Source organism: Berghia stephanieae, chromosome 5 (assembly GCF_034508935.2).
Source record: "Berghia stephanieae isolate SIO BIC M18660-M18661 chromosome 5, UCSD_Bste_1.3, whole genome shotgun sequence".
Taxonomy (NCBI): Eukaryota; Metazoa; Mollusca; class Gastropoda; order Nudibranchia; family Aeolidiidae; genus Berghia; species Berghia stephanieae.
Genome location: NC_088364.1, coordinates 81330513 through 81356363, shown reverse-complemented (window position 1 = coordinate 81356363; position 25851 = coordinate 81330513). Strand labels below are relative to the sequence as shown.

At 35.4% G+C, this 25851-nt stretch overlaps 2 protein-coding genes across 3 annotated transcripts in view; both read left to right on the top strand.

Annotated features, from left to right (window-relative positions):
- Positions 1-370: 370 nt before the first annotated feature.
- On the top strand, positions 371-20170 carry LOC144973698 (eukaryotic translation initiation factor 3 subunit B-like). The gene is made up of 18 exons (XM_078916498.1): positions 371-564; positions 3082-3277; positions 3954-4073; positions 4707-4764; positions 6276-6401; positions 6596-6753; positions 7943-8074; positions 8467-8533; positions 9400-9446; positions 9709-9946; positions 10085-10157; positions 10912-11034; positions 13065-13143; positions 14751-14889; positions 15819-15944; positions 16702-16779; positions 17398-17506; positions 19579-20170. The coding sequence occupies exons 1-18, from the start codon at positions 426-428 to the stop codon at positions 19674-19676; spliced, it is 2106 nt and encodes a 701-aa protein (XP_078772624.1). The 5' UTR covers positions 371-425; the 3' UTR covers positions 19677-20170.
- Positions 20171-24769: 4599 nt separating this feature from the next.
- Positions 24770-25851, top strand: part of LOC144973701 (set1/Ash2 histone methyltransferase complex subunit ASH2-like) — a 119135-nt gene continuing 118053 nt past the window's right edge. The window contains exon 1 of one of the 2 annotated variants that reach the window (XM_078916515.1): positions 24770-24924. The gene's annotated coding sequence lies outside the window, so the exon portion shown is untranslated. Of the gene's footprint in view, positions 25022-25851 lie in introns of both variants that reach the window. The other variant, XM_078916516.1, reaches the window with a different exon arrangement.

Here is a 25851-nt window from a genome sequence, read left to right as displayed (position 1 = left end):
CTATCAAATGGTCGGGTATAGATTGTGTTCTTAGTTTCGGGCGTAGCCTAAACCAATGGAATCCCCTTAAGGGAGGAAAAATAAGACAAAACTAGCACTTGTTGTTTGCTATGCTGTTGAAAATAGAGCAGGAAGCTTATTCAGGATTTTATTTTTTTCTTGTCACTTTTTCGGTGCTATTTCGCCAATCTCGATGTCTTCGCCTAATTAATTACCCACTCCGGCTTATGACCCAGTAGTTGTCACCCAAGAAGAGGGTTATTAGGCGGTGACCACTGTAGTTCGTCGGTTATGCATCTCAGTTGTAATCTTCTACTCGTTTAACATGCGGAGTTATGTGTCAAAACCATGCGCTTCGTAACTTCCTTTCATAGGCTATAGATCACGGAGCGGAATCTCGCCGTCACACGCGGGTGTAAACCAACATGGCGGCCGGCAGGGCAGATTCAGAGGGGAGAAGGCAAAGACAAAGTGAATCGCAAAATGAAGAAGAAGAAATTATTGAGGAACAAGAACCTAATTTCAGTGACTCCGAAGACTTCATTGATGATATAACCGATGAAGGTATAATCGATTCATATCTCAAGATAAGTTGTAAGACGCGCTAATGATCCATCTGCCATCTGGTAATGAGTTGGTACCGGTACCGGCACTGACATAAGAATAAGATGATGATCGTTGCATTGTCACTGGTCACTTGGCGTTGAATTTCAATACGGGTTCAAATAATCTTCCTCGTGAGACTCCTGAATTCGATTGTCCTTTTCCCCACCCCATGTGTTAGGAGGAACTATATGCTACATGACATGCCGGTTGTTACTCTACTCTTGTCGATTGGTTGGAGTTTGGAAAAAAAAAGTCCAGATGGCTCTGTTTCTACAATGATTATCATATTTGTCACGGGGGGAAGATGCATGTCAATTTGGAATGATGACTCTGCACTGGGCTATGATTTTTCATGATTCCACGTGCTGTCTGACCCTGGATTTTGTAGTGCTATTTGTAACAATAACAAACAAAATTTAGGCCATTTTCATTTTGATACTCATTGACATTGATAGCAAAGGCAAAGGGTTTTTATATTTTTTCTTAAATTAGAGGCATTTCTTCTTGGTGTGATATGCTGAAAGGCACAGTACGGGCATTGGGCAAAGAGTGTGAGCAGAAGAAGAGTTCAGAGAAAATTCTGTTTTGCTCATACGTCTTGACTCAGCTGATTGATATCCCTACTTCGGACTTCAGAAGGATTGTTGTGTCAGAAAATCTTTTCCTTTCAACCAGTTACTTTGACAGACTTTTGTTCCTTTTGAAGGGTTTTAACCCGTTTCTTTTTAATTTCTAATGGACTTCCAATTGATTGATGATTTTGTCTTTCTCGCCAAATATAATAGAAGTAACGATACTTTTATCATCATTAACATTTGCATCCATTTTATGGAATTGTCAATTAAAATTACAATAAACTGAAATATTAAAACAAAAACATCTAAATTGCCACGGGAGACTAGGATATTAAGACTTGAGCATGAATAACTTTGTGATTGCACATGAGCATTGGAGTTTGAGTCCGAATAGCCTTGGGAGACTATTCAGACTAGAGTCCGAATAGCGGCAGCCTAAATCATGTGCCGTCACTGGAATTTTGATTTATAAATTTCTAATTTTTTAATTATCCAAAGCTAAATTATACCCTAGCTATCCACGATAAAAAGATATACTGAATTGGCATTGATTTAAACATAAACACCAAACGACAGGGTAATTCCTCCCGAAGAAAATAAGACTAAGACATAAATCATTAAAATCCACCCAGAAACAAAAAATCTATGGAACTTTTACTGAGACCCATCACTTAAAAAGTCCAAAATATCGGGTCATGGCTACTAGGCCATTTATCAGCTCACTGCTGGAGTGCCAAACGGACATTTACCAAAGTACCTACTTAAATGATGGGAAGGAAATAAAAAAAAGAAAAGTATTTTTCTGAAAAATCCAAGCTTTCTTAAGTCAAGTTATGGGTATAATGCACTCGACATTGGTTAGAAAGTCAATAGATCCCAGATTCTTAACAGAAAAATATAATCTCAATAATTGTGACATTTTGAAGTATCACAAGATTTCTCTGTAATATTGGCAGATTTTTTTTTTTGACAGAAGCACACTGATAATTCCGAAAGGTTGGTAGGCAGCTGAGTCTATTATAATAAAGTGGTAAATATTTCATGTCCCAACTGATGAATTGAATTCGTAATGCCTGCATTTTAAACAACTATGAAAATACCTATCTTGTCAATGATGCTGTTAATATTTGCTACTCTTGACATCACTATGATGAAACATTCCACCCTACCAATGACTGAGACAAGGTTTACATATATTTGGAAAAAGACATTTGATAATGATATTTTCTTTATTCTTATCCCTTTCCTTCTGACAATATATTATTTGCTGGCACCAACCGGTTTAAATCCTCCTGAATGATTTATGGGATGGACAAGGAATGGTGCAATATTGATACTGGTGTATCAAGATGTTGTTCTTTATAGAGATATACATTCAAGCTCGCCAGTTACATGTTCTCTCTCTCTCTCTCCCTCTCTCCCTCTTTCCTTCCACCTCTCTCCCTCTTTCCTTCCATCTCTCTCTCTCTCTCTCTCTCTCTCTCTCTCTCTCTCTCTCTCTCTCTCTCTCTCTCTCTCTCTCTTTCTCCCTCTCTCCCCTCTCTCTCTTTCTCCCTCTCTCCCCTCTCTCTCTTTCTCTCTCTTCCCTCTCCCCCTTTTCTTCATAATCATTATTTGATAAATTCAATGTTTTTGTGTATGTATGTCACCGCTAAATTTTGCTCACTTGCTCTGCTCAATTTAGCAGAATGGGAATGGAATGGTGTCACATCATTGCTGGTGTATCAAGATGACTTTCCAAATGTGGGATGTACATTCAAGCTCACCAGTAACATTTTTGTACTATATGTTGTCTTAGGTCCTCCTCTTTTCGTCCTCCCCTTCTACTGGTATTCATGCATGACAGATCTCTTAATATTATTGTAAACTTTGCTAACATGGCATACCTATCTTATTTCAGTTCTCCTTGAAGATATTCTTCGTAAGAAACCCAAGGCAACTGACAGTGTTGATTCTGTGATAATAGTTGACTGTATCCCTAAGGTTGGAGCAGAACGTATTGACAAATTGAAAAATGTTATCAAGAAACTTTTCTCCAAATTTGGAAACGTTGTCAACACATTTTACCCTGTTGATGAAGACGGGAGCACCAAAGGGTATGTATAAAATTCTCTTATACACTTTTGGTATTTAAGGTTGGATATCAGTTAAATGTCAATACTTTATCAACAACAAAAAAAAAGATCTGATATATAAAGCTATCTACAGCCCTCATGCTTTGATCATAGGCAATTTAGCATTTGAAAGTTCTCTGGGACTGGCAGGGCATTGGTGAATGTGTCAATTATATAGCTTGCCATTTTAACAGGGTGGCCAATCAGAGTGAAGTTTTTTATTTTGATCTGCAAAGTTGTTAAATACAGTGCACCCCACTTATAGCAACATGAGAGTCCGAGTCCCAATTTTTTCCCTATTGTCAATAGTAATAAAAAAATTTTCAATTTTCTCTTGGTCCTCAATGATCGTGGAAAAGTCATGAGGCACCGCAGGGGGAAGTGAATGGGTATATTTCGAGGATGGGTGGGGCCTTTGATGATACCTCACCTCTAAATTCAGTTTTCATTGTAATTTCTGAAATTAAGTCAGCGTCCAAGCAACGCCATGGCTGGTTGGAGTGAATTTTTAAAAAACCTTCCTGGCAGCCTTGGTTAGTATATCCATATAGGTTTTTATTTTAAAAGAGAATCCTATTAATTTACGGATTTATGTGGATTAGTATTTAGTATTTCAGTTTTTTATATTGGAATCATGACCGTTTAATTCGTTTTACAGGTATATGTTTCTGGAATTTTCATCGACCCAAAATGCCCAAGAAGCTGTTAAATTGACGAATGGGTATAAACTTGACAAACAGCATATTTTCAAAGTCAATCATTTTTCTGATTTTGAAAAGTGAGTATTGGTATTTGCATTGTTTGGATTTCAATGAGCATTTGTATCTTTCTTGCCCGATTTTATCTTAAAGTCAAATTGATGTGTTTGTTTAAATTAATTTTAAAAATAGTTATACAATGTCTTATGGAAATAAGTTTGCGATGAGATTTTTATTGGTCCACATAGCATTAGTAAAAAATAATTTTTGTCTATTTTTAAGCATTCGTTTAAAACCTATTTGTTTTTATTTTAGTAGATGGTTTGAATTGTGTTGTGTGTGCTTTAGAGTGAAATTTGGAGCACTATAAAACAGTACACCATAATTTATTATTATTATTATTATTAATATTATTATTATTATTATTATTATTATTATTATTATTATTATTATATGTGGTAGCATCAAATAACACGTTTGCTGTCTCACATTATACATGTGTGAACCACAGCTATTGTATTTTCAGACTGTGGTATAATATTTTTTTGTAGGCATTTGTAAAAATTTCAAACAAGAAAACTTAAATAATTGGTCAGAATTTAATTTTTTGTCAATACCGGTGTTGTTTTGCTTTCACTAATTATTAAATATCGTCTGGGCACAAATTGTTTTTCCTTTTCATTTATAACAGTTGTTTTCTTACAATTCTCCAGATACATGAAAATACCTGAAAAATGGAAGCCACCCGCCAAAAAGTCTTATCAAGACCTGGTGAGTTATTCTTTGGAAGTTAACCTGTTGTAGGAGGTGGAATTAGATCTCTTGTATATATTTGGTGTAATTTTGAGATCCTTTATTCAATATCAAAATGAGCAGAAAATTCTAGACAGGAGAATGAATGCATATATTGTTTCATCTTTGCAAGAAAATTACCTCTGGGTGGTGTTCACTTCCCCTTATATGTTTTCTGAGTTGCTTTCTGCCTCTGTCTTGGAATGGCGTCACTTGGTTTTGTCCCAGTCCTTGGCTTAGAGGGAGACAGTCAAATGTATAGTGTTAGTTTTAGGGGATGATATTGTTGTCCTTGTAAATCATCTCTCTGTTATGTTATGACTTTTTGTTTTGAACATATTAATAATGGTTTGTAAACATTTGAGTGTATTCCTCTTAATGGGATCCTGTGCTGGATAAGACTTTTAGGTGATCTTAAACTTAGTGCTTCACCAACCTAACAATCCAAGAGCTGTTTGAAAAAGCAAGAGACAGGGAGGAATGGAGAGAGATAATTCATGCAGTATCCGAAGCCTGGACCAGGCATGGAACCTAGAAGAAGAAGAAACTTAGTGCAATAATATTATGCTCCTGGAATCTACATCTGTTCCCTATTTGAACAATTTCCCTTTGTCTTACTTTAACTTGTGTGTTTTAAATTGTGTCATATGCGCTGTAAAACTCTTTAAAAAACAAGCAATAGGAATTGATCTGAGACATAAACATTTGCGGTGTTTGAAAGATAACATCGGATTGTTCCTTTTGTGCAGAACCATACTATTACTGGGTGGGGTTCTTGACTTCCCATTATCCCATTTTCTTCCTTTTTACTGGTGCTGATATGACCTCAATGTGTTGCAAGCGCCGTAAAACCCTTTTAAAAAAAAGGCAAAACAACCATACTATTACTGGAAGAAGCGTATGTAGAAAATAAAATTTTCACCTAAAAGTTATGTCATACTGGTAGGGTTTTCAATCCCCCCTTATCTGATGTCCTTTTTTCTCTTCTGTACAGGAGTTAATTACTAGTACTAGTTTTGTCTTTATTATATATTTCCCCCCCCCCCCCCCCCCCCCCCTCTTATCATTAGATTTTGTTTACATATATATTTTTTTAAAAAGTAGTCCTTCAGAGCCGTTAGGCCCAAGGAGTGGGAGTTTATCCCAGTTTCTATAGGGTAAAACCGACAATAACAATTGCTTGCTACCCCTTGGGTAGGACGCTAGACTAATGCAAAGTACTCTTTACCAGGCCTAACAGACACAGCTACCCAATCACTGCTGGGTGGACAGGGGGATTCAGAGAAAAATCTTGACTGCACCTGGGATTGATCCCGATCCCTTTGATTGTGAAGCGAGTGGTCTACCAACTGAGCTATCGGGACCTACTTATAAATGACTCCATTTTTTGAATGATGTTGATGGCTTATTTCATTCCAAGATTTTTTTTCTTTTTATCCACATTTTACAGTCTTCTTTTAAAATGATGTTGTTTACCTTATATTTTGCAGGGAAATCTAAGAGACTGGCTACAGAATAGAGAGTGCTATGATCAGTTCAGTGTCATTTATGCCGAAGGTGAAAAAACTGCTATTTTCCTGAACACACCTGACCCCTCAAGTATTGAGGAGAGAGCTGTGAGTTATATTTTGTATAGTTTTAATTCATATTTAGCTACTCCTCTTATTCCTATAGATATGTTTTGTTGATTTGTTTTGCTGTTGTTTGTTATATTATGACTTGAATTTTCATTTTGGGGGGGGGGGGGGGGGGGGGTGTTATGAAATAATAAAACATTTGTAATGATACAATTTTTTATTATTTTTTTTAGCGATGGACTGAAACTTACATCAGATGGTCGCCTCAAGGAACTTATTTGGCCACATTCCATCAAAAAGGTATTGCTCTCTGGGGAGGACCTAAATTCTCACAGATTATGCGCTTCAGTCATCCAGGCGTTCAGCTTATTGATTTCTCACCTTGTGAAAAGTAAGATGTCTTCAATTATTCTTTATTTTATTTAAGAAAAATTAATTTCACTCCGTGCTCAATTGAATTAAATTTCAAGTCGTATTTTATCATGTAATTTTTTATTTTTTTTTAAATATAAAAAGATTTTATACTCATACACGTTGGAGAGGATGAGGCAAATTAAGACTTTCGTTCAGCTGATGAACATGAGGATTTTAATTCAACTCTGATCCAACTGTCATCCTGTGGATTGGTTTGTCAAATGTTTGTGTGTGTTTTGTTAAAACTTCCAAGGATTAAGAAGTGTTGACAGGTGAAAGTAAATTTTCAGTGATATAACTTTTGCTCTACTTGATTTAGTACTGTTTACCCCTTTTTAAAAGATAATGGGTTGTCAAAATTAATTTTTTAAAAGAATTAGGTATATATAAGGCTGTGTCTACACCAAAAGACATCTTTGTTGAGTTATTTTGAAGAATATAGGGAGGATTTGGTTTTTATTAGCATCTTCTCGATTGAATAATGAATATCAATCCATAATACGGGAGGTCTAGCACCAAAAGAATAGGTGGAGTATTGAAACAATGACGACAGAGTATCAACCTTTTCCTTATATTTTTATCAGTTTTTATTGTTTACTTGAAGCTTATGGTTACTTAGTAAAAAAAACCCATCAACAATATTGTTTTTATAGGAGCGCTTTATTATTTATACTAAAGCAATGACAAAGAACTAGCATATATGATTATAGTAATAATAGGATGTTAATTGAGTACGGACTGACTGGTAATGCAGTCAAAATTAGGGATACAGACAAGAGAGGCGCAAAACTTTTGTCTTTAACAAAGCGGTATGTGTATTAACGTAAAAAGTAGTTTACACTTGACTTCAGAATGCATATATTTGTATCAACTGTTTGAAGCTATTCCTGCTATTCTTTTAATTCCCGTTTTTGAGTCACTTGTTATTTTTATACAAAGAAACTGATCAGAACATTTCATTTGACCTTTTGGCACTGCCTCATGTTTATTTCAGACCTATATGATCAGCAGTCTTGGTGAAGATGATTGTCTCGTGAATCTTTTCTGTTATTCCTTTTTTCCTCCTTACTTTAATGTTGGTTTTTTTTTAATTTATTATTTTTTATGCAATTTTTTCCTATCCATAGTAAATTTAACTATATTTATTTCCCCCTCTTTCTGTACAGGTACTTGGTAACTTTCAGTCCTTTGCAAGACAATTTAGAAGATCCCCAAGCTATCATTATTTGGGATATACGTTCAGGAACGAAAAAAAGGGGTTTCCATTGTGAAAGCAGTAGTACATGGCCTATATTTAAGTAAGTTATAGATACCAGAAAATTGGCTCTTGTTTTCAGATTTTGCTTAGTGCTTATTTGAAAGCATAATTAATTTCTTGTTTTACCATGTTAACATAAACCTTTCAATTTTCATGGAAGGTACCTTGAAAATATCAGGAAAATGCTCATGAATTTTAAAGTAAGAAAATACACCTATCCACTCGTATTCGATTTTTAAGGTATATTCTAAATTAATGTCCCTATGAAAAAATAATTAAGTAAAAGTTTGAGCAAGAAATTATCTCTTTTGGGATTGCATGTTTCTTTGTCACTGGTAACGTTTGTGTGAGAGATGATTACTTGTTGCATTGTAAATTGATTATGATTGGATTGGAGTTCTTTTTCTCATTTGGTGTCAATTTCCAATTCAGGTGGAGCTTTGATGGAAGCTATTTCGCCAGGCTGGCAGAAGATGCAATTAGCATATATGAGACCCCGGTAAGTTTTTAAATTTTCAACTTTTGTTTCCTTTTCAATGTATGAGAAGGGAGGTGTTTGGATTATTTTGATAAGATAGTTATGGGAAAATTGTCACATTCATTATGACATAACCGACATTTTTTCAATCGGATTTCTATTGCACATAACAAAATTTGATGAGATTTTTGTTTGTTATAGTTATAACTTAGTGCTTTTGTTATACAGCTTGTTTTGCTGAATAACATTATGTATAGGATGTATTTATTTTTAAAAATCTATTTTTATATTGGATGGGTTGACATTTCGAGAAATCTGAAAATGTTCAGTAAGGAGAGTTAAGCATATACAAGGCTTGTTCCTTTCCTAAACTAACTCTGTTTTTGTAAGCTTCGTGCTGCAGTCTTCAGATTAGATGAGTAAGGAAAATATAGATGAATGTTATTGGGGATTGATCCTCTTCTTACTTGGTGGTTGGACTGATTAAGAGGCAAAAGAAATTTGATTGGATACAGTCTGCTTGGTTATACATTTTATTTTATCCTATTTTGAAAAATTATTTTCTAAAAATGTCGGAGTGAATGTTTTTGTGTGAATCGCCTGCGAAAGATTCCTTTTTCAGTGTTGCAAATAGTCCCAATGCCACAGGGAAAGCATCCTATATTTTATTTTTCTTGTAAATTGAAATTTTTTCATTGTTTTCAGAAAATATTGAGTCGAGTCCCTGTTCTCTTTTTATGAACTTTGATCTTTCATTTTGTTATGTATCATGAACATCAGGCCATTTAATTTTCTGATGTTGAATTTGAATAATAAGTTTCTAATTATAATGGATAATTTTTTGGTTCATGATAATCTTTTAATTTATTTTTCCCATTTTCCTCCAGTCTTTTGGATTGCATGACAAGAAAAGTCTCAAAGTTGTTGCTGTTCGGTGAGTTAATCTTACTTATCTTTGACATTTATAGCCCTGCCAATTTCAGTTTTTTTGTTGGCTCATATTTCTTATTGTAAGTAAAAGTCTTGCCAAAGTGCTGGTCTGTTAATCATTGACTGCTTATTGCCTTGTTGGTACAAGTGTGTTCAGAACTGACCTCTGCACTAAATTTTTAAAATTTTAGTTAGATTTTTGGAATTATATTGCAAATGTTTCCATTTTTATCTTTTGACTCATTGTACACATCTACATTCCTCAGAGATTTTTCATGGTCACCCACTGAGCATAAATTAGCTTACTGGGTGTCTGAACAGTCTAATACACCTGCTCGTGTGACAATGATTGAAATGCCAAGTAGGAATGAATTGTGCATGAGGAACCTCTTCAACGTTTTTGATTGCAAGATGCATTGGCAGAAAAACGGAGACTACTTGTGTGTCAAGGTGGATCGTTACAAGTCCAAGAGGGTTGATGACAAGGAATTGATCAAATACAGTGTAAGTACTTGAATTTCTTGTCATATTTCTTTCATACTTTTTTTTTCTATATTATTTAGAGATGTGTTGTTAAATTGAAATTATGTGTTAAATTTTGATTTTCAATTGATATGTTTTTTTTCTTCTTCTTTTCAACAGGGTATTTATTTCAACTTTGAAATATTCCGTATCAGAGAAAAGCAGATCCCTGTCGATAAGGTTGAAGTTAAAGGTATGTTAGTTTAGTTCACTTTCTTCATCACAAGATGAGATTTATTTTATTCAAGACAAAATAAACAATTAAAACCAGTAGATATGGATGATTCAAGTCATAAACTTATGAAATATGTTTAGCTCTCTAGTCCCAATTCAATCTTGTTTCCTTTTTTATCAGATTTGTATAGATCACTTATTGGTCTTGCTTGCATAAATTCATCATTGGGTGTTTTTAAAAAAAAACAACAAATTTTAAGTTACGGATAACACAATGATGGGTTTCACCAGAAGAATGTTAGCATATTACCTCACTCAATCCTAGAGATTTTTGCTACTTTTCAAAATTGGAAAAAATGTATTAAAAATAAGCACTTACATAGGGTGTTTTATTCAACTACCATTAACATGCAAAAACTAAAAACATTAGCTCTGATACTACACCTATAATTTCTCTCAGAAAAATGTAATAAATAGGCATGGGGTAAAAGTAACTCGGGTAAACTACGGATATAGTCGGTGTTCGGGTTGAGTGAGTTAAATAGTAATCTGGCTGAGACACTTGTCAATAGTTGTCAAATGAACATAAATCAGTTGTTAGTCAGTTACAATAGTTAATTTGTTCACAAATTTCTCCTTGACTTCATTATCTTGTTTTTCCCCCATTATTTTTATTTATTTGTGGCAGTTCTGAATTCAAATGATAATTGTACCATTACTTTGCTATTTTTTTGCTTTGTAATTTAGCTATTGATTGTCTTTTTAAATTACAGACCATATACTCGCATTTGCGTGGGAACCCAATGGCAACAAATTTGCCTTCATCAGTGGCGGCAACCCAAAAATAAATGTTAGTTTCTACAATGTGCAGCCTCATGGAAAAGTTGAACTGATAAGTGAGTAGTTTAATGCTTTTCATGAGTTTTGAATTTCTCAAGTATTAGATCTGTTCGATTCCTTTTACCAAAAGATCCTTTTATGCTGTTATGCATTCAAATGACTGGGTGGGGATCCTGACCTCCCATAGCGGGCAGGGGGGTACATACTGTGTCTTCTATCCCCCTATGTCTGTTTTCCAACATGCTTTCTGTCTTTGTCTTGGAATGAGATTACTTGGTTTTTTACCTGGCCATGGTCAGAGTCCTGGCTGGGAGGGAAACAGTCAAATGCAAAGTTATTGTTTTGGGAAGTGATATTTTTTTCCTTGTAAATCATCTCTCTGTTATGCATTGTATTATGTTTAGTTTGCATGTTATATTATATAATTTGTAAACATTTGAGTGTATTCCTCTCAGTTGGGGCCTCTCCTTGTGTCTGGATGGACTTTTAGGTGATCTCAAACTAGGTACTTTGATGGTGTGCTCTTGGAATCTACATCTGTTCCCTATTTGAACCAATTCCCCCTTTGTCTCACCTTTTCTTTTGTGCTTTAATTGTAATTCTAGAACTTTTTACTATCCCATTTTCTTCCTTTTTACTGGCGCTGATATGACCTTAATGTGTTGCAAGCGCCGTAAAATCCTTAAAAACAAAAAAAAAACAAACATTCAGATGAAATGAGTATATCATGTTTTTATTTGATTTTGTCCTTATCGATAAATGTTTTGTGCATTGATAAAGGAAAAACCCAACGTGACAATTTTCATGTTTCGTGGTTTTTTTTAGTTTCTTTTCTTTGTTCTCATTTTCTTTGACATCCTTTTATATAGTGGACATATAACAGTCACTTATTGTTTTCTTTTTTTTTTTTTTTTTAATTTCTGATTCCATTATTCCATTTACTTTAATTTAGTTGTGTATGATGAAAACCATGACACCTCTCATCTGAATTTTCATTGGTTTGAAAGATATTTATTGTTTTCTGACACAACATAATACCACAGTTTTTGTCCCTATACCTTTTTAGTCATAGTCTCGTAAAACAGCTCTTTTTAGCCCTTGTCAATCTCTGAAGCCAAGCTTTGGAATAGCTTGCACTCTTTTAATATAAAGCAATCATTTCTATAACAAAATGAGAATGACAATGTCTAAATGTCTCAATGAGAAAAGCTGCAAATGATAGTGTTTGCAATTTTGAAAAAGTTAAATGTACTTTTTGTGGGGATTTTGTTCTTTACAGTTTTTAAGTTTTGAGAATATTGATAGGTCTGCTGTTAGGGTTTCTTCTCCCACCTTGTGCCTTTCCTTTCTATAATGCTTTTTAATAAAAAATAAAATATTAATACTTTTATTCATCCCAAAGTAAATTTGTGTACAGATCTGTGTGTGTGTGTGTAAAAATATAGACAGTCTAGATTAACAGGGATCAGGGTTTTTTTGTTTTTAAAAAAAAATTCTATGATAAAAGATGTGTTCCATTTCATGTTTTACAATTCATAAGGACACATGTATTGAATTGAGGATGATGAAAACTGTTGACACCTCTCGACTGAATTTAAAAAAAATTGATTGACAATAAATAAATTTTCTGACTCAGTTCTTTTGTAATGTCTCAATATATACTTTTATTCATCCCAAAGGAAATTTGTGTACAGATGTGTGTGTGTGTGTGTGTGTGTGTGTGTGTGTAAAAATGTAGACCGTCTGGATTAACAGAGATCAGGGTTTTTTTTATTCTATGATGAAAGATGTGTTCATGTTTTACAATTCATAAGGACACATGTATTGAATTGAGGATGATGAAAACTGTTGACACCTCTCGACTGAATTTTTAAAAGTTGACTGACAATAAATAGATTTTCTGACTCAGTTCTTTTGTAATGTCCCCCCAATATAGGCTATAAGTACTGGTATTGGAAGGTTAGACATAGGACTCATGTGGTCTGTGATTTTTTAATATTCTTTATTACTAATAGCATTATTTTTTATTAATAATACTTTGTTCAGACTGGTGAAATATATTTATGACTATCCTTTTCTTTTACAGAAACTTTTGAAAACAAGACAGCAAATCATTTATTCTGGAGTCCCAATGGACAGTTTATCGTTCTTGCTGGTTTGAGGAGGTAATTGCTTTGTTAGTGACATTCATTGGGTCTGTGGATGATGAAAACCCAAGACACCTCTCGTCTGATTATTATGAGAGATCTTTCTTTTCTGACACAGAGATTTTTCAAATGATAACAGCCCTTAATTAGTGAGGTTGAATTTCTTTCAAATCTTGGATTTTAGCTATTTTTATTTTTTTTTGTCTGGTGATATTTTTCAGTAAGAGAGCAGTTACAGGCATGTTAATTTTGATTATCTCTCCTTGGGTGTGGCACTTTACATATTTCCACTCATTTCCGGTCTAAATGAGGACCTGGCTGTAGAGAGTCATGGATACTGCAGGGGTGCTAATACATGCCTGTGTGAAATGGAAATTTAGTTTTGTATGATTCGCTAAAATTATGCAACATAAATTTCCACTTGTAACTCTTTCCTTACCGATCCTTTTCAGTATTTTCCAAAAATGGCAGGCTTACCCAGCAGAAAAATAGATTTTTAAATCTCAAACAAGCCCTCTACAAAACAACTTTATGTTCTTATTAATTAAACAAGGATCATTCTTCAAAGTTTGTGATGTACAGAATAAATCCTAATAAGAAAAATGTATATTGTGTCGTAACATGTGGCGATTTTGCTGCAGATGGTAAGGAGAGGGTTAAGGTATATGGCACTAAGTAAGCGTGAATAGAACCTTGTCCATAAGGATTATGTTTACAATCTTGCCTATACATGAATGTCACTGTGTGTCACTTTAATGACCGACGGGTGTGGTAATATTGTATAATGTATTTGATTATTGCTTTCCAATCATAAATTCCAATGACTGACATCTCAATCTGGGTGGGGTTCCTACCTTCCATAGCGGGCAGGGAGGTACTTGCTGTGTCTTCAATCCCCTCTAATCTGTTTTCCAATTGCTTTCTGTCTTTGTCTTGGAATGAGATTGCTTGGTTTTGTCCTGACATTGGTCGGAGTCCTTGGCTGAGAGGGAAACAGTCGAATGTATAGTTAATGTTTTGGGAGATGATATTTTTTTCCTTGTAAATCATCTCTCTGTTATGCATTGTATTATGTTTAGTTTACATATTATATTATAGGATTGGTAAACATTTGAGTGTATTCCTCTTAGTTGGGACCTGTGCTTGTGTCTGGATGAGACTTTTAGGTGATCTCAAACTAAGTACTTTGATGGTGTGCTCTTGGAATCTACATCTGTTCCCTATTTGAACCAATTCCCCTTTGTCTGACCTTTTCTTTTGTGCTTAAATTGTAATTCTAGAACTTTTTACTATCCCATTTTCTTCCTTTTTACTGGCGCTGATATGACCTTAATGTGTTGCAAGCGCCGTAAAACCCTTTAAAAAAAAAAACAAAAAAAAACAAAAACATCTTAATAAAACAAAACAATGAAAAAGTAGAATATATAAAAGCTTCAATGCGATTGTCATGAAGACATATTTTCAATTTATATTGGCCGATTCATTACACTTAGAAGTCTATCCCGGCACAGATCTAGTGCAGTGGTCAGTTGTTTCTTTGCGAATTTTAAGTGATTATACTTCATAAAAACAGTTAATGTTTTTAAATCACTCATGCCATTTTAAATTTGTTTTCTATTGCCCAGTTTGAATGGTATCCTTGAATTCATTGATACGGAAGACATGACTGTGATGACACAAACAGAGCATTTTATGGCAACTGATGTTGAATGGGATCCTACAGGACGTTTTGTAGTTTCTGCTGTCAGTTGGTGGGGACACAAGGTGGGTTATGCATATATTGTTGTTGAATTAGCTATTGCATCATAGTTCTTAGAATGAAAACATTATATCCTTGAAAATATGAAGTGTGCTTTGTTCTGATGTGGACTAAGAAAAAAAAGAAGTCATGTTATGGTTGTAGTTGGCTAGTCTGCATTCACAGAGGAAACAACATTTTTTGTTGTCACTTACTAAGATAAGATGATTATTTGGGAATTGATATATTAGAATTGGGTTGATGGTTACAATGCAGTCGAATGTATAGTTATTGTTTTGGGAGATGATATTTTTTCTTTGTAAATCATCTCTCTCTGATGTACTGTTTTTTTTTGTTTGTTTGTTTGTTTGTAATTCTTAACATATATGATTTGTAAACATTTGAGTGTGATCCTCTTAGTTGGGACCTGTGCTTGTGTCTGGGTGAGACATTTAGGTAATCTCAAACCAAGTACACTGATAGTGTGCTCTTGGAATCTACACGTCCCCTTTTTTTAAACTAATTCCCCTTTGTCTCACTTTTCTTGGGTGCTTTAATTGTCATTCTATAACTTTTTTAGCATCCCATTTTCTTCCTTTTTACTGGCACTGATATGACCTAAATGTTTTGCTGGCGCCATAAAACCCTTAAAAGCATAAAAATACATAAATGTGCAAACAATAATAAAATGAATTATTTTAAAAATATTTTGTTTTGTATCATGTTAAAGCATAAGAATATCCTGGTATTCAGAACAATGTTTTAAAAAAATATTTAGAGACTGCAAAAAATTATTCTGTTTAGATTGTGATATAGATTTTTTAGGTCTCATAGCCTCATTATTTATTAAAAATAGAATAGTTGTTGTATTGTGGACTGAGTTTTAATTAAATGTCATGTGGTGCTCTCTTCACTTGTCCAGGTTTTTTAAATTAATTTTATTTTTTGTTCACAGGTTGACAATGGGTATTGGCTCTGGAACTTCCAAGGATTGTTGCAGCACAAGCAGCCTCTGGAAAAGTTCTGTCAATTGCAGTGGCGTCCCAGGCCTAAATCACTTCTAAGTGAAAATAAGATACAGGTAAAGTAATATTTTCAGGAATATTTTGAAGTGAAAGAGGAGTTAGTTGAATGTTGCTGTTTGATCTTCTGTTCAGAACAGTACTTTGTAATGTGGTTTGCTGATTTGGCAAAACCCATTGGATGTTGCACAAGCTAGTTTTAAGATATGAGTGAATAAAGGTGAAAAATCGTTATCTACATGATTTTCAACTACATTCTCACGAAAGGGTTTTACAATTTGAAGCTTAAAGTTTTTGTTTTTAAAATTATTTTTTTTAAAAATAGCTCTATTAATGCGCAAATACCTTCACAATTGACCTTTAATCTGCCTCTGTGGTAAAGAATTTCAAATCAGCACTGAGAACTGAAATTATTACCAAACCCCGTTATGTCACATCGTCCTTTTTGTCATTAATTGCTCTTTTGAATACACATCAGCGAGCAAGAATACAAGCTATCATTGAGTCAGTAGAATGACTGCGTAAAAATGGTGCCACTTTTGAAATATGAAATATGGGATTCAAATTTTTCCTATTTCCGACGGGATTTGCCAGATCACCACACACATTTTTTAACCTGGGAAAGCATGTGGATGTCAACCTGGTCAATATCACAAAACATTGTAGTCTTATTGTGGCAGTTTCATATGGTAACAATTATACATTGTAGGTTTGTGTTTTTTTTTTTTTTTTTTTTTTAATTTTTTTAACGCAATCTATGCTTAAATTTTGTGACTTTTGATTCACTATGTGATATGTGCTTTTCTTTTATCACAGGAAGTCACCAAGAATTTCAAGACGTGGTCTGCCCGATTTGAGAAGGAAGACAGCCAAAGGAAGATGACTGCATCAAAGGTAATTTATTCATCTTTCTTTATTCAGGGAGCCACCTAGCTGCTCTGACTGGGCGGGGTTCCTGACCTCCCATAGTGGGCAGGGAGGTACATACTGTGTCTTCTATCCCCCTATGTCTGTTTTCCAACATGCTTTCTGTCTTTGTCTTGGTTTTGTATTAGCCCTGGCTGGATACCCTAGCTGGGAGGGAAACAGTCAAATGCATAGTTATTGTTTTGGGAGATGATATTTTTTTCCTTGTAAATCATCTCTCTGTTATGTATTATTATATTTGTTATTTTGAATTTATAATGTAAGCATTTGAGTGTATTCCTCTTTGTTGGATTTTGTGATCTCAAACTAATTACATTTGTGGTATGCTCTTGGAATCTACATTGATCCCTATTTGTTCCCAGTTCCCCTATGTCTTACTTTTTCTTGGGTGCTGTAATTGTAATTCTAGAACTTTTTACTATCCCATTTTCTTCATTTTTATTGACGCTGATATAACTAAATGTGTTGCAAGCGCCGTAAAACCCTTAAAAACAAAAATAAACAATATATTATATATATTGAATTGATGTGGCTGTATTATGTATTGTTTGAGGATTCATATTTCATTTTATACTCTTTTTATAGGATCTGATGGATAAACGGCGCAAGCTGATGAAAGACTTCAAAGAGTACAGAGCCAAACAAAATGAAGCTTATGCTGCAAGTAAACAAAGGCGTCTTGAACTCAGAAATGGTTAGTTTTATAGTGGGGTCGTGTGTATTATGATGCTTTTGCACTTCTGACTCGATAAGGTTTTCTGATTCACGATGTAGGATTGGGAGGAAGTGGTTGTGAATTTTTGAGCCAAAAGTGTAATGACTTGTCATTTGAAGGGAAAGGGGAGGGAGATGGTAGCACTTCACTGGTAGGTATTGTTGAGAAATGCACTAGGATTAAACCACAGTAAAAAAAAAAAAACAGGGTCGAACTAGAAGTCCTTTACCTACAGTGGTTTTGGTCCTGAGCTGTGTGTCCCGTGAGTAGTGAAGCAATTTATTTTGAAAGCCGGAGAAAGGTGTGTTGCACAAGAAACAATCAGCTGATCATTTTTCTTTTTAATTTGGATGTGCTCAAGGCCAAATCACTAGACTCATTCCTTCCACCCTTCAAAATTAAAAGATTTGCCTCTGTATATTTTTTTTCTGAAAGGGAGGGGAGCTTTCTTATTTTTAATAAAGGTGATTTAATTTAGTTGATGGGCCGAATGAGAATTGATGAGTATCTATATCTGAGCCTCAACCCAGCACTACTGACTTGTCCCTATGTCATGTGGCACAATTCTATCAAGTCAAAGTGGTTTTATTAAAGATAATACTGTGGTGGTAGCTTCCCCATAAACCATGTTTTCACAACCTATTGTCATCATCACATGGGGGATAAATTGTTGTCATTGAAATTTTAGGTTTATGAGAAATGAAAACTGGGTGGGGATCCTGACCTCCCATAGCGGGCAGGGAGGTACATACTATGTCTTCTATCCCCCTATGTCTGTTTTCCAATCCAGCATGCTTTCTGTCTTTGTCTTGGAATGAGATTACTTGGTTTTGTCCTGGCCCTGGCCAGATACCTTGGCTGGGAGGGAAACAGTCAAATGTATAGTTAGTTTTGGGAGATGATATTGTTTTCCTTGTAAATCTCTGTTATGTACTCTATTATGTTTTATTTATGTATTATATATGATTTGTTAACATTTGAGTGTATTCCTCTTAGTGGGGACCTGTGCTTGGGTCTGGATGAGACTTTTAGGTGATCTCTATTTAAGTACACTGATGGTGTGCTCTTGGAATCTACATCTGTTCCCTTTCGAACCAATTCCCCTTTGTCTGCCTTATTCTTGGATGCTTTAATTGTAATTCTTGAACTTTTTACTATCCCATTTTTTCCCTTTTTACTGGCGCTGATATGACCTCAATGTGTTGCAAGCGCCGTAAAACCCTTAAAAACAAAAACAAAAAAAAACAGAAATGAAAACACCAGCACCTATAAAGCCCACAGATGACAGTCCAAGGGGATTAAGTTTACTATCCTATTTACTATTTTGTTTTTCTTGGCAGATTCAATTATCTCTTGCTAAGAACTCAGTTGTCGGTAAACAAAAACATTTCATTTTTGCCGAGGTTTAGTGGCAATTTGATTCTTTGAGAAAGGGGGGAAGAAAAATAACCACAAACAAAGAAACCAATTAAACGAGAAAACACACCCACCCCACCTCCCATAAATTTTGTTTTTTAAAACAACAGAATGACGAAACAAAAATAAAGATACTCATTTGATATTTTGTTTACAATATTGATGAATGCCCAAGATTGTGATTGGAGAAGATTTTTCTTTTCTTTTTTTTTTTCCTTCTGATTTTAACACGAACCACTTGCTCAACTGTTTCAGAGCATATGCTGGAACAATTATTACTGTAGTTAAGACTCAAATTATTGTCAAGTGATTGAAAAGATAGCATTTGGAAAGCAATTATAAAAAAGATTTGTCCGAGTTTTCCCTGATATATTGGTTTTCATGTAATAAAAAATTAAACTATGTAATAATTATGATAATAAGCATATTTCTATAGCGCCTTTCGTCAAAACCGCAAAGCGCTTTAAAAAAAAATAAATAGAAAAAAAGGTCATTGTTTGCCCAGGTAACAATAATGCTTCAAGTCCAATTCAACCAAAATATCAAAACAATCATGAGCATAAAATGGGCATCAAAACATCAATACAAAAGTCACACACGTACTTCAATTATTTTTGTCCTTTCTTTATTTTCAGGTATTGATACTGATGAGTTGCACTATCAGGAAAACAATTTCAGTGAAGAAACCATTGAATTTTTGGTGAAAGTTGAGGAAAAAATTGTTGAGGAGTAGTTGATTAATATTAAACAACTCTGAGCAGACTGGTGCCTCAAAACACTGGTCTCAACTCCTGGCGTTCCTCTGCAATCCTGCCCTGCTGCGACAATTTATCTGGACTGACCGACACACACTCTAATCAAATATCATATTTGTACAGTTAATAAACACTATTTTCAATTCGGGAAGGAAGGAGATACTTTTTAAAACATTGAGAGCTCGTTTTAATTCACAAATCAGAGACTTGGTTTACTTGTCTCTGAATAAGAACATATTAAGATGTTGCAACCACATTTGTCTGTTAATGATTTTGGGTTGGGGGAGATTTTACAAATAATTTGTAATTGTAATGTATTTCTATGTCATATATCTGAGCCTTTGTTTGTTTTAGTAGGATATTTCTCAGGTTACTTCCCTGACCCATATCGATTATTAAAGTATTGCTTAGTTGTTTATAATTTATTTTTTATTTATCTCCAAAGAATTTCATTAAAGTGTCTTCAAAATTTTGTGTGTTTTTTTAAAACTTTTTCATTGCCTTTGAACAATTCCCAGTCTGTTCTTGCTGTTTCTTATTTATCCTTTTGCCCCCCCCCCCCCCCCCCCCCACCCCCCACCCTCTCCCCTCCAACGTCTTTTCTTTTCCTTGGGTCTCAAGTTTGGAACCCTCTGCTGATGAGGTTGGGGGGCAGGGGGTAAAAGGCAGATATACCCAGTCAGTTTTCCTTTTATATGTTATTTCTCTATGTGGCACCCCTTGATCACTGTTGGGGGAGGTTGTTTCACTGCCCCCCTTTATCGCTTATCCTTGCCCTTACTCTTCGGGTTGCTTTCTGTCCTTGTCATAGCCATGGTGGCGGGGAGGTCACTTAAAAGAAGAAAAATTGTTTGTTTTTTTTTCTTCCATGGAATCATCTTGTGATAGTAATTTTTTTTATAATCAGTTTTGTGTGTTCCTCTCTTGGCTGGAATTCTGTGCTTTGTTGAACTTCTCAACTTATATGGATAGATTTAGTTGTTGATAGACTTCTTTACCTTTTTTAGTAGTCCTCTTGGTGCAGTGCTGAGTAGATCTTAATCTTTCAAAACTGGCGCTGAGATTATAAATTGTCATTAGCACTATCATGGGTCACGGGGGGTGGGGTTCCCAACCTCCGAAGTGGGCAGGGAGTTCTTACCATGTCTTCTATCCCCTTATAACTGTTTTCCAATTTGCTTTCTGTCTTTTGTCTTGGTATGAGATTACTTGGTTTTGTCCTGACCCTGGCCGGAGTATTTGGCTGGGAGGGAAACAGTCAAATGCATAGTTATTGTTTTGGGAGATGATATATTTTTTCCTTGTAAATCATCTCTTATGTATTTTTTGTTATTTTTAATGTATAATGTAGGCATTTGAGTGTATTCCTCTTTGTTGGATTTTGTGCTTGTGTCTGGATGAGACTTATAGGTGATCTCAAACTAGGTGCATTGGTGGTATGCTCTTGGAATCTACATCTGATCCCTATTTGTTCCCAGTTCCCCTGTCTTGCTTTTTCTTGGGTGCTTTAATTGTAATTCTAGAACTTTTTACTATCCCATTTTCTTCCTTTTTACTAGCGCTGATATAACCTAAATGTGTTGCAAGCGCCGTTAAACCCTTAAAAACAAAACAAACAATCAATTCCCCTTTGACTTACCTTTTCGTGGATGCTTTAATTGTAATTCTAGAACTTTTTACTATCCCATTTTCTTCCTTTTTCAGACGCTGAAATGACCTAAATGTTTTGCAAGTGCTGTAAAACCCTTAACAACAAGACCTATTTGAATCAATAAGCGCCCAGGCCGCGAAAGGATTGACCCGCGCTAAAATTGACTTCATCTCTTTTTTTGACACCTATGCTTGTGCTGATGAATTTGGATGACACTCCCATTTGTATGACATTGGCAAAGACAGTTAAAAAACCTCAAAAAACGAGCTTTTATATAGCGCAATATCCACTTAATGTGCTCAAAACTCAAAGCGCTTTACAAGGGGTCCCTAATCAACAGCAACATTTAACATATCGAACTCGGGACCTACTGATCCGAAAGCGAGTGTCATACCACTAGACCACATAGCCGCACGAGATAGACGCCAAATGTTAAAATGTCACACAAGACCAGGAAGGCTTGGATGAATGAGTAGTGACGATAATGGAAAGGGAAGAGGATTGGGCAGAAAATAAAATAAATCTCTCTCTCTCTCTCTCTCTCTCTCTCTCCCCCCCCCCTCCTCTCTCTCTTTCTCTCGTCCCCCCCCCTCCCCTCTCTCTCTCTCTCTCTTCCTCCCCCCCCTCCTCTCTCTCTTTCTCTCTTCCCCCCCCTCCCCCCCTCCCCCCCCCTCTCTCTCTCTCAATCTCTCTCCCTATCCATATTAATATTTCTCTCAACTATCCATTTCCATGTTATGTTTATAGAGATTTGGTTAAAGAAAATTGGAACGAGTGTTGGTGGTAGTGGTGATGATGTGGTGAAGGTGGTGGTTGTAGTAGTAGGGATGATGTAGTGGTGGTTGTAGTAGTCTTGACACGGCGGTTTTTTGCACACAAAAAAATCCCAAATTTTGCAAGCAAGCTAAAAATAGAAAAATTTGCAAAAGTGTGCGGTTGATTTTCCTAAAAACCCATACTTATTTAATGAAAGTGAAAGAGAAAGGTATTTGTTTTTATGGGTTTCACGGCGCTTGCAACAAATGTAAGGTCATATCAGCGCCAGTAAAAAAAAAGAGAAGAAAATGGGATAGTAAAAAAGAAACTACTCTTGATTAATTATCTTTCACGTTCTTTTGTTCTACACGAGCTATCAATTTAAACTTCAAAAAAAAAATTTCGTGTTTTTTTGTGTGTGTGTGTGTGTTTTTTTTTTTTTTTTTTGCCTTTTAAAAAAATTTACTATTATGTTTTTTTTTTCCATTTTAAATAATAATTATTATTGTTTTTTGTTGTTTTTTTTTTTTGTTTGTTTTTTTCTTTGCAAAATCTCGAAAATTTGCAAAATTTTGAAAAAAAATTGCAGATTTTGCGGCCGCAATGCAAATCAGTGATTTTTGCAATGCAACAAACTGCCATGCCAGAGTAGTGGTGATAGTAGTGATAGTGATAGTGATGATAGTATATGCTGGTTGTAGTAGTGTATTGTGATATAGTGGTGGTGGTGGTTGTAGATGTAATGGTGATTGTAGTAGTAGTCGTGGTGGTTGTAGTTGTAATGGTGATATGGTGGCGGTGGTAATAATGATGATACGGTGATGATGAACATGCGGTAGTGATGATGATAATGATCTTAACGCCACCATTACAAAACCAGCACATCATCACTACCACCACTACTACAACCACCACATCATCTTCACCACCATCACTTATACAACCACCATCACATTATCAGCCCTACATCACATCACCACCCCTACCACCATTAGTACAACAACCACCACATCACCATACCTACCACCACGACTACAACAACCACCATATCATCATCCCTACCACCGCTACTACAACCATCACCACATCACCATCCCTACCACCACCACTACAACAACCATCGCATCACCATCCCTACCACCACTACTACTACAACAACCACCACATCACCATCCCTACCACCACTACTGCAACAACCATCGCATCACCATCCTTACCACCGCTACTGCAACAACCATCACATCACCATCCCTACCATCACCTGGGTGGGGATCCTGACCTCCCATAGCGGGCAGGGAGGTACATACTATGTCTTCTATCCCCTTATATCTGTTTTCCAACATGCTTTCTGTCTTTGTCTTGGAATGAGATTACTTGGTTTTGTCCTGGCTCTGGCCGGAGTCCTAGCTGGGAGGGAAACAGTCAAATGCATAGTTATTGTTTTTGGAGATGATATTTTTTTCCTTGTAAATCATCTCTCTGTTATGTATTATTATTTTTATTTTGAAAGTATAATGTAAGCATTTGAGTGTATTCCTCTTTGTTGGATTTTGTGCTTGTGTCTGGATGAGAGTTGTAGGTGATTTCAAACTAAGTACATTGGTGGTATGCTCTTGGAATCTACATCTGATCCCTATTTGTTCTCAGTTCCCCTTTGTCTTACTTTTTCTTGGGTGCTTTAATTGTAATTCTAGAACTTTTTACTATCCCATTGTCTTCCTTTTCACTGGCGCTGATATAACTTAAATGTGTTGCATGCGCCGTAAAACCCTTAAAAACAAAAACAAACCATCACTACTACAACAACAACCACATCACCATCCCTACCACCACTACTACAACAACCACCACATCATCATCCCTACCGCCACTACTACAGCAACCACCACATCACCATCCCTACCACCACTACTACTACAACAACCACCACATCACCATCCCTACCATCAATATTCCTACCGTGGCGGTATACTACAATAATACTGCAACAACCGCCAAATTTTAAGATGACTCTCAGGTCAATCGGAGTCAATGGGAAGTGGGCATTAGTTGGCAGTGTATCTGGGAATAAGGGAAGTGTGGTATAAATTGAGGTGTAGAGATGGTCGCTTTCGTCACCGGGGAGAAGGTTGAAATGATTATAAAAAGAGAGAGAGAGAGAGAGAGAGAGAGAGAGAGAGAGAGAGAGAGAGAGAGAGAGAGAGAGAGAGAGAGAGAGAGAGAGAGAGAGAGAGAGAGAGAGAGAGAGAGAGAGAGAGAGAGAGAGAGAGAGAGGAGGATTAATTTGCGGATTTAGAGGTGTAAAGAAAGCCAAACTAGGGAGTGAGGTTTCAGATCTTGAAAAAAAAAAAGCTGACTAAATGACAGCAAAGGCAGAGTATTTTAACTCCCATCACATTTGTTGTTTATCAAATTCATTGATATAATAACATTTTTCTTCAAATGACATATGGAGCTTTTTAGAAATCATAATTTTCTACTATGGGTAACTTGGTCATGGTATTTAATTTAATTCCTGCTTCTTTTATGACACGAGTTCTAATAGATACAGTTGATAGGTTGCATAAATTCACTATATACTAGTGTCGAAAGCTTAAAGATTAAAATTAAGCAACTAACTTTTTGAGTTAGAACTTTTCTTATACTGGGCAAAATTTCCCATATGGTGTATTTTTTCAACAACAGTGACCTCCCTTCGATTCCATGTCCCTCTCTGCAACAATAAACCAATTTGACAATTTGAAAGCTTTGTATCTCACCATACACTCATACACTTAGTTCGATTTACAGTTTTAAAAGTGGATGGTTATTCTTTTCAGGTAAATTGATCATCTTTAGATAAAAAAAATATCATTATAATATTCACGAAATCACGAGTGGTCCACATTCTTGCATATTTGGAGGTCTCCAAACTTGGTAAATATTATTTTTCGTCTGCTGTGCTTGCTGCACTTGTTCATTAGATTGACCGACGGTCGTTGTTTCTCTTTCGTTACAATGTTATGTTGGACACGATTACAGTGAGTGGGAGGAGCGTAGTAGTGTAGTAAGTAACTGTACTGTAACTGTAAGAAGATTTATTTAATTTAGGCATACTGACCTTGTGGCTCACCCGATTTTGATTTTGATTTATTTACCGGCCTTGTGGCTCACCCGATTTTGATTTTGATTTACCGGTTACCGACCGGCCATAGACACTGTCGCAAGATCAAAAACCTTTTTCAATTGTCTGCTTAGACTGCTATTATGAATTAAGGGAGGCCTACCGAAAGCTCATACAATGGGAAACAACTCAAATAATATTCTCTCAACTAACCCGAGAAAAAAAGTACCTTTATCTAGCCCTAATAGTAATAGGAAAAACAAACACCCTAGCACCTTTGCTTAGACTTATGACTAACCCTAATAGAAAAAAAAAATACCCTCGGACTGCTTTGCACTACCTTTCAATACTTCACAAATCCAAATGGCGGCCGAGAATCAAAACAATGGTCAAATTAGGAAACTTTAAAATTTCACAAATCTATCAAGGTTTGTTCTAGAGTTATTAAAATGCTTCTATTAGTTTTATATGATTACAAATTGAATAAATGAACACATGACAAAAGATCAACGCTGAAAATACAAATTGAAAGAAGGCTGGGGATGTAGGAGCTTTCGGTAGGCCTCCCAGGCCCTGACTTAAAATTAAATGTATAAATGGGCCAACCATTTATATCTAATCACAAATTTGCCTCTCCCATCTT

Excerpts from the sequence above, each read along its gene's own strand:
- LOC144973698 (XM_078916498.1), top strand. The coding sequence starts at position 426 with ATGGCGGCCGGCAGGGCAGATTCAGAGGGGAGAAGGCAAAGACAAAGT. Across the intron at positions 9,447-9,708 it reads CTCAAAGTTGTTGCTGTTCG|AGATTTTTCATGGTCACCCA; the intron begins GTGAGTTAATCT and ends TACATTCCTCAG. Across the intron at positions 16,780-17,397 it reads GGAAGATGACTGCATCAAAG|GATCTGATGGATAAACGGCG; the intron begins GTAATTTATTCA and ends CTCTTTTTATAG.